General features: G+C 34.2%; 1 protein-coding gene across 1 annotated transcript; it reads right to left on the reverse strand.

The window, feature by feature from the left end:
- Window positions 1-7,055: 7,055 nt before the first annotated feature.
- LOC110093427 lies at window positions 7,056-7,930 on the reverse strand. Its single transcript, XM_028698045.1, has 2 exons — window positions 7,491-7,930; window positions 7,056-7,377 (listed from the first exon to the last, which is right to left on the reverse strand). Exons 1-2 carry the CDS (start codon window positions 7,746-7,748, stop codon window positions 7,222-7,224), a joined length of 414 nt encoding a protein of 137 aa, XP_028553878.1. The 5' UTR covers window positions 7,749-7,930; the 3' UTR covers window positions 7,056-7,221.
- Window positions 7,931-9,795: the final 1,865 nt, after the last annotated feature.

The raw sequence follows: 9,795 nt of genomic DNA on the forward strand, positions 1-9,795 counted from the left end.
TCATTTCCTTTCAAGAGTCTCACATGGCTTGATACTCACTAAAATGGCACTAATCGTCTGAGTTCAAACACTTGCATCGTTAACTAGCTCCTCTCTATTGGGCTTAAATTAAACAACTTCTTGAAGTGGGTGTCCGAATGAATGCCGCAAGGCAAACTAATAAAGGAGCTATATAATCACAATAACCTACGTGGGAATGCTGTTCTTCCCTCTTTTATTTAAGGCGTGATATTAGGAATTTAAGAAAGGATTTAAACCATTCTTTCTCGATTATTGATGAAAATGGGAATGTTAAATGTTGCTCAGGCTTTGGCTACGTGGGGTTGTGCATGATTTTGATAGTATTACTGATATCTCTATTTTTCGTTTACCTTGTTATGTTAAAGGCCTCTTAAGATTGGATCAAACTAATGTTCCTTATGTTAACTCTTAGTGTTGTTCTGTTGGTTGGTGTTCTTGGTGGTTTGGTTTGGTTTAATCCCTATGGTTGCTGGTTTTGCTTTGTTATGTTTCTTATTTGCCTTTTATGCTAGTCTATTAGTTCTTTCTTCGGTGGATGGACATGTTGTAGATGGGTGTTGCTTTGCCTACTGTATTTGTGTATGAGGATTCTTATGAGGTGTGTTTTGTTCTTCAGTGGCTGGGCAAGCTACAGTCGGGTGTTTCTTTGGTTGTTGTTTTTGTGAATGAGGACTTAAATTTTGTTTGCAACCAAATTCTTGCTGCAGGTTTTGTCTTTTTTTTTTCTTTCCCTTTATCAAGTTTTGGCTGGCTGGGGGTTTTTGTGGGTCGGTAAGGCTGGGGGTTGTTATTTTGAGTTTTATGATTATGGCTTTATCGGTTTATACATAATTTTTTTGGGTGCGGTGGCTACCTTTGTTCTGTCTTGGTTGGTTTATTTTGAGGAATTGGTTATTTGTTGGAGCCTTGGAATTTCAATTTTGGTGGGGTTGGTGCTTTTATTATGTATAATTGCTACCTACAGTTTGTTCTTGTGTGGAGGAGGATTTTCCTGGCTTCTGTTATGGCAATGTCGGGGGTTCTTTTTGGGAACATGTTAGTTCTATTTGCTTCCAGCTGTCGGTGTTGGAATTACTATTTGTTTGGTTGGTTGAACTCCCCGCATGTCATCCTCTGGAGGTCGTCTTACTACTGCTATAAAAAATTATACTGGTTATATTCTTGGGCTTACAATATCTTTACTTTTTGCTATTATAGAGTGTTTTTGCTGTTCTTGTAGGTTTTTTGTGTAGGTTTTAAGGATTATAGGATTTTTGCTGAGAAGCAGATCGTGTAAGCTCGTTTTTCTTTTCTTCCCTATTTTTGGGTGCTTGTGCTTAAGAACCGTAGAATGTACCTAAGTTTTCTTGTACTTTTGTGTAGTAAGGACCTTGTGCTTGTATGTTTTTTGTCTTTTATTCTTATAGCTCTTTTGAGCAGTAGAGAGCGTGAGGACCCTTTAAGGACTTTGTATTATTTTCCTTTAATTAACGCATAAGCCCAGCCGTGAGTTTCCCCTAAAAAAAAAAACAATAACCTACAACATATACGCAACCTACAAATATATACAAACTCTAGTAGAGTAAAGAAAATGGCCCAATTTTTTGTGCTTCTCAATCTTTCTCCAACACCCATAAATGCATTATTGGTCGAGCCTTCGTCAATAAGATTAGTTCAAAGCTATTAATAGAGATTAAAAGGCATCAATAACTTTAATAGAGATCAAAACACTCTTGATCTTCTCTCTCTTTAGGAAATACACAAGAGTACATTTGTTGTTAAAGCTCATAAGAGAGTTCACTCCCACCCTCTTTGAGTGTTGATAACTTAACGCACATACACTTAAAATGCATTATACACTCACTCACCGCTAAGAGGGTTAGTTTTATCTTGCATTTACTTCTGCATATGCATGGCTAGCTAGGCTTATTATAAGGCAAGGCATGCTACTGCCTAAACCCACTAGTCACAATTAGAGACAGTTATTTATTACAACTATTAGTAGGCCCACTTTGCATATCTAGAACTTTGCTAAACTAATGACTAGCCCACTTTAAATGTCCAATAAATTATTTTAATTGTTTATCATTCAATGTTGTGATATTAGCTTCTTGTAATTTCTAATCACTATGCATGATACGTAAGTACTGCATCAACTAATTGAGCATGCATTGCACATACCTCTACAAGTTTGAAACTGCCAACCCCCACAAGGTGCATGCAATATGACCACCGACTTGCATGCCTCATCATTGCATCGCACATAATAAAATTGACTTCAATGCAACATCAACAATCATGCATGCAACTTCGTATGCCAATCAAAGTTGTCTATATGTTAGAAGTTTAAAAGTAAAATGTTAATATTTTTATGCATCAAATTATAGATTTACATTATATATTTAGTGCCTTTGATGATACCCACTAGACCATCGATATAACTAAAGATGTAGAAAATTGTTCTGGATGGAATGTAAGGAGACAACAATGTACTTAGGTGACCGGCCATGAGCATGATCAAATGCATATGGGTAACAAGATTGCAGCATCGAGCAATATAAATTTGGAATCAAGTGTGCTCTATAATTGTATGCCATGTGAGAAAAAAAATGAACTCACTATTTTCCTTGAAAACCATCCTTAATGGATGGCTATGTTAGTGTAAATGATGGTAGCTTGTTTTCTTGGATGATTGAGATGGAGCACAAGCAATCAAGAGTTTAGGGTTATAATTACTCAAATAAGATAAAGAGAAAACATAAAGTGAGAACATAAGACATATTTTACGAGTTCATTTTGAAGGGCAATGTTCATTTTTCGAATGACCAAAAGATAATATACATTATTTATAACTATATGAGTACAACAAGGGAGTGGCATATCTTAGGAGGAAATGTGGAGAGCCCCGAATATAGAAAAGAAAGAGTGGAGAACTGAGAATTTCCAAAAAAAAAAAAAGACTGAGAAATTACATTAAAGATAAAAATATAGGGAGAAGATATTACATCCGGAGCAAAAAATGATAGAGAGAAAGATATTGATGGAACTTGGGTATCTAATGGATTGGGATAATTTAACTAAGAACCTTGATGAGCATGAAAATACTAGTAGTGCAATCATTAAACTTGAACAACTTGGATACTTCATTAAACTTGTATTGTAGACATATTTTTTATCACATTTTATTCCCATAATACCCCTCTTTTTAAAAAATAATTTCCAAACCTTTTCCAATTCTTTTTCATAGTAGCCAATTTCTATTAAGAGGGAGGGCTAGAAGAGGGTGATAGAGAAAGAAATAGAAAAATAAGAGGCCATAATGATCAATTTATGAGTTGGGGCAACCAAAGAAATCATTCATTGTGAAAAAGAATATTAATCCATTATCTCAATGTTATTTATTTCTCTTCTCGTGTGTTTTCTCAAATTTTCTTGCATGGATTTAATAGAATGAGTATTTCGCAATGTACTAATTCAACAAAGCTAATTTTGATTTTTTTCCACCTTTGCATTTCTACAAATTTTAGTTCTTAAAAAACTACATCTTATAAACTATGCATTATACACAATTATATGATGATTCAAGTTATGTGAAGTTCTCTTTATCAAGTATAGAGTTGTCAATTATGATATTATCTATTGTTCTCCTTATAACATATAATATTAATGTTGGAAAACTTGAAGGGTACAACAACAAGGCCAAAAGTAATTTTATCCACCAATAATATATTTTTCATACAAATAATGTAAGGCAATTAGGCCTTGATGGCATATATGAAATTGACATATAATAGAATGTATGTTGTTGCACAAGTATAAGTATGCTTATTAAAAGTTGATGCCAAATTACCCAAAGCATGCTATTCAACAGTTGTTTTCTTCTTATTATACTATTTCTACTACATTCCTAATTGTGAGAATTGTAATTCCCTGGTTTACTTATCTAGCTATTAACTTGCTATCAGTTATGATAAATCTTGATGATATAATACTTCTTTATTTGTATTAAGAGTATTTATTATATAAATCTTTCCATGACATCATTTGAAATCAAGTTGTATATATATCATATGACATTCATGATTTGACTAACAGAAAAAAGTCTCATCACTTCTTTCAATTTTTTCATCCAATTTTCTAACAAACATATATAGTTACATGATATTCAAATCAAAGGACTTTCACTTTAGATGTGTTCTAATACACTCTTTGATATACGGTGTTAATGATCATGCTATTTATTGTTCTATATGTGGCATTCATGAAACATATGTCATATACATAGAATGCATTTTATCCAACTATGATGGTTTACTTTACATGTCTACATATGCTTAAAGTCATGACAATCAACAAAGCATTATAGATAAATTTGGTTTTGAGAGCTTCAATGTGAGCAAGCCCGAGTTACTTTTTAGATCCCTATTGTAATCTTAGAAAAATGAATCATCGGCTCGTAGGTTTTCTTTCTTTTTTTCTTGTAGCTCTTTTGAGCATTAGAGAGCTGAAGGATCCTTCTAAGGACTATGTAACCGAAATTTTGAAATTAACACGTAGGCCCCTCAGTGGATTTTAACAAAAAAAAATCTTAATTATATTGTTCCACAAAAAATATTATGCACTTTACATGTTGTTGAATGTAATCCTACTAAATTTTGCATCTTCAAGCAGATATCTTCATGTAAATAAATGATTCATATATGATCATATCTACATATGATACAAATTGTAAACAACCTTTGATGTATACTTTTAGAAAGGAAATGCTATCTTGTAGATGTTGGATATACAATGCAATGAGATTTTTTTAGACCATTTAGATACAAAATATTATTTCCTTAAGTTTCAAAGAGAAAGTCTAGTGAAATATGTGGGATGCAAGAAGTATTTAATAAGAAACACTTATCCTTACATAGTGTCTCTAGCATTTGAAAGAAGTGGGTTTTTTTGCTTGAGATGCCTACATCATTTTTTGGGTCAAAATTAAAGGTAGATAATGATAGCTATAATAACATTACATAACTATACATGCAGCAATCCATCTCAACATGCCATAATTAAATCTTTATGATGTAATCATTCATACAAATCACTTGAGGTATTTATACAAGTATCAAATTGGGCCATCTATGATATATATTAAATAGAATGAAGTAAAGTGAATTGCAAATTGGAGAATATGCTAAGAAAAGAACATAACTAAGAGAACAAATAAAATTTTATATTTTTAGCGAGGAGAATAATTAGTTTAAAAAGTATAAGAAAATGGATTACTTAATCTATATTTAACATATTTACAAGTATATTGCATGCTATGTAGTACTATTCTTAAAATTTATCAAATTATGATTGTTTCTTAAAGTAGCTTTCTTAAAAATTTTATGCTAGAAAGTTGCTTTAAGAAGCAATAACAAAAATGCCTCAAACAAAACCTTAATCACATACAACATCACAACAACTTGATAGATATTGGACTTTCTAAATAATTGAGATTTCTTAGGCAACAACAACTTCAAGTAGCATCTTATTCTGTGGTGATAGATGCAATTGTACCAAATAGCCCATTGTACAAATGCAAAAAAAAAAGTATACAAATAAAATTAAGAAGATAGCACTAAATCTACGTGATTATCATCTCATAACCAAAGCAAATGGAGAGTGTGTTGGCTAGATTAGTGCAATTCGATTAAGAACTACATAAGTAGATTAAAATGTTCAATATTGAAAATCGACGATCTTAATCAATGATGATAAAGATCAAGAAATGCACTGAACAACTCTCTAGAAAATACTAATAACAACAAAATAAATTCTTGTATATAAAACATAAAAGAGAGGTAGGGAAAAGGCCAGGCCCCACTACAATCATTTCAAAGAATTCAAAAACTTAAGAATATAACATGTTACATAGTAACAACTGCCTTGCAGAATTGCACTAAGTTTAATTGCTCATAGAAACATCCATTTCTAGGTTTAAAGAAAGTGGAAAAACTAAAAATTAAACATAAACATTCCTAAGTGGACATCCTTTCCAATTTCTCTTTAGACAAAGAAGATAAGAAGAGTAGTTAAATGACTACAAACTGTATGTTAAACTAAATATCAAATTTCATATTAGAAACTAATCGAGAAATAACACATATAGAATTATCGATTAGAGGAAGAAATGGATAGAAACAAAGCTAATCACCTTCCTAAAAAGGATGCATGTTCTTCCTTCATCAATATATTAACTAGTTTCAATTTCATTATGCCAACATACACAATACATAAACACTGAAAGATCATATATTGCAACTTCATATAAAGCCAAAAAAATTTTATCAATACATATTTAATTTAATCATACAACTAATCACATGCTAATTGTTAGATCTCTCTAAATTAAAGCATGGAATCTCCATTTGAAGCCTTTCAGCCAAAAAATGAGATCTCACTACATTTGAACTTTTTTTTTTTTTTTTCATTTCCTCCCAGTAAAATTCCTGGCATCTTATAAACACTCCGTAAGAAAGCTAGATAAGTCTATCCTTTTCCATAAACGTATAAATGACCCTAATTAATTACGCAAATGTAAGTGAGGCTTCCAAGAAAGAGGTATTGTCTATCCTCTTCAAATAAAGAGGTCAGAAGTTCAAATCCAACTATAAAAAGAAAGCAAGAAAGAAAGGTTGAAGCTTCTACGGACATAGAATACCAGAAGCTCTAGAGAGCCTTAATCAATCATATACTCCAAGACGTAGGGAAAAATGTACAGAAGAAGAACAAGAAGAAATCAACTCAACTAATAACTTATAACACGCAACAAACGACAAGCAAGCTGCATATATGAGTCCTATCACTACAGCTAAGAGAATAAAGATATATAGAAGATAGTCGTAAGATCTAACCTCCCATAACCCATGTGTAGCTTACTCAGATTCCGTTTCCTCTTCCAGCTTCATGGTGAAAGTCATGTCTGCAAAGAGAAGCAATAGATGGTAAGAGAAAGATGGGAGAGAAGGGATAGTGAGATGGAGAGCTCAGCCTAGGGTTTTTCTTAAGGTTACATCATAGTATCAAACCTTAATGACGATATCAATTCTTATCTTCCATGTAAGCACATCAGATCTACTGAAAAAATTATAACGAAAATGGAAGAAAAAAAAAAGGAAGAAGGAGATGAAGAAGAGGAAGAAACGAATTAAGACAAAAAGAACGAACGGTCAACAGTGGTTTCCGTTAAATCCGGCCGCATGGGAGAGCAGAGGAGAGGTACAAATCACAGTCTATCCTCTCGTTGTTCGGGCCAAAAAAAGTGCATATCCTTCTCCATCTCAAAAGCAACGCCGCCTGATCTCTTTCTTCTCCACCCCAACATAATTTTACCTCTTCCATCTTTCAAATTCATAAACCCCTTATCAAAAAATATCTATCTTTGTTCTCATCTCGTAAACCTAAAAAAAAATGGAAATAAAATAATTAAAAGTTTAAAACTATTCCACGGTCACCTCAAGTAGGAGCTCGACCTCGGAACCAGGCGACCGAGTCTTAGCCATCTTCTTGGGAACCTGCGGAGAGAAGACGTGCACAGAAGCGCCGAAGTTGATCAGCAACTGATCTGACACTTGGTGCTTAAGCCTGACCGTCGACCATCCTTTGTCTTCTCCTTTTTCAGTAAAGCTAAAGCAGATCAAAAGAAAAGAAAAAAATGACAGAGGTAGCTGTGGCTGACAGGTAGAGAAGTGAGCACGCAACGCGAACGGCATTCATCGATGCAGTCTTCATCGTTGTGTGCTCACTCTCTTCTGTCAGCAAACTCTCATCGATCAAGAAGGAGAAAAGAAATTGTTAGTAAAAACAATATAGATCCGATCTTCTTCTTTCTTCTAGGGTTTCACTTCGTCCCTTCTGGTTATGACGCTCCCTCTAGGGTTTTCTTTCTTCCCTTTTTTTTTTCCTTAATCTTCTTTTCTGTGGAACAAAAAGGACGCTACTCCAATATTTATGGATCTCTCGGCCTCTCTCCCCTCGTTTGTGGTCAACATTCGGCGCACGTGTCGTTCGCCCGTTTCGTCACTCGTGACGGAAAGGAAAGGTGGAGATTTAAGCGTTAGAAATGTGAATGATCGCATAAGATTATCCTAATACCGTATTACAAATTATAGAATTTATTTTAACATTAATATTGCATATAAAATTTTATATTATATTAATTTTAAAATTAGTTTATTAAAGTTCAAATAAAATAAAAAAATAAAAGCTAGATACCATTTGATCATATAAAAAATAAAATATTTTAGAAAATTCTCTATTTTAGGATGTCTCCATCTTTATACATGAATGCAAAATTTAAAAGATTAGTGTGTAAACTGTAAAGTAAAACTGCTCAAATATGGAATTATTTTATTAATTTATTTATTTCGTTAATTATGGGAGAGAGAGAGAGGATAAGTTGGGGAGGGAAAATGATTTCCACACGGTCTGCCGCCTGCTGGCTCGTCCGGCCGGTACCATGATCCCATGCATGATTTATCGTACGGAGAACCATCTGCGGTTTCTCAGCCGTCTGATCTACTAAGAAAGAGAAGTATAGCCGTTAAGGTCGTGGTCGTGGTGATCCCCGCCAACTGCTGGTTTCCTTTTTGGGATTTGCGTTGAATATGGCGTGAGCAGATTAGTACGGCTTAGTTGTGGCCGTCAAACCCGAGTCTTCAAGCTGTTCGAATATATATGTGGATCGCATTCAAAATTATTATATATTGTTAACTGCAAATTAATATCAAATTTCAATGCAAAATCTTATCGGAAAATGAAAGGATGCTTAGGCTTCATTTGACAAATTTTTTTTACTAGTTTTTCAAGTACATTTTTTAATACAGGGTTTACTAAAAAATTATTTTAGCCTAAGGGTGCGTTTGGGACGGCGTCACTGCTGCGGTACTTTATAAAAAGTTATCAAATAGTGGTTTGGGGCATTGCGGCAGAGCGGCGTTAGAAAAAATTCGCGGCAGAGAGCTGCTTCCCGGGACCTTCCAATGCCTCCCGCGGTCCGCTTGCGTTCCGCTGTTTCGAAGGAGAAAATTACTAAAATCTCCCATCGGCGCCTTCGTCCCATCTGCACCTTCCGCATCGCTATTCTAATCATCGAAGGTGGAGACGTCTTCAGGAATTTTTCTCGAATCAGCACCATAAGCAGCAAGATCAATAGCTTTCACTGAATATCCCTTTGATAGAAGACAAGCCATCACCTTATACCAACACCAAGCGCCATGGCTGGAGCCATGAACTAGAATGATTCTCATTGGTTTCTGATCACTCATTCTTCCTTTTTTGTTTCAATTACTGGTGATTCTTGTGATAATATGTAGTTGATCAAGCCTTATATGAAGAAAATTCAACATCTACAACATTAAGTAATCTTAGAAAATCAATGGGCTTTGTCATTTAAAAACCTGCTCTGGTCAGCGACCTCCAGCTCAGGAAGAAGAAAAGATAATGTACGAGACAAAAAAACTCTCTGCTAGGGTTTTGCTAGGTCTTTTGTGTTCCTCTGGCTGCCACCGCCTCCGCCTCTTCCCTGAGGGGGATCTCCTCTGGGATGTCCTCCTCCATCTTTCCCCCTCTCAACCCCTCGTCCAACCTCCATTCTTCCTCCTCCACTCTTCTTGAGTTGATATAAGTTTTGTTTCACAGCTGCTGTGTCTGGCAATCTAGGGCTATGCCATTGAAATCGTAATTATAAATAATTTTTATTTTTTATTTTTTGTACGACTTATAAATATTTTTAATAAAAATTTATTTTTTACAACAATA

This window comes from Dendrobium catenatum, unplaced genomic scaffold, assembly GCF_001605985.2.
Source record: "Dendrobium catenatum unplaced genomic scaffold, ASM160598v2 fragScaff_scaffold_1038, whole genome shotgun sequence".
In the NCBI taxonomy this organism is placed as follows: Eukaryota; Viridiplantae; Streptophyta; class Magnoliopsida; order Asparagales; family Orchidaceae; genus Dendrobium; species Dendrobium catenatum.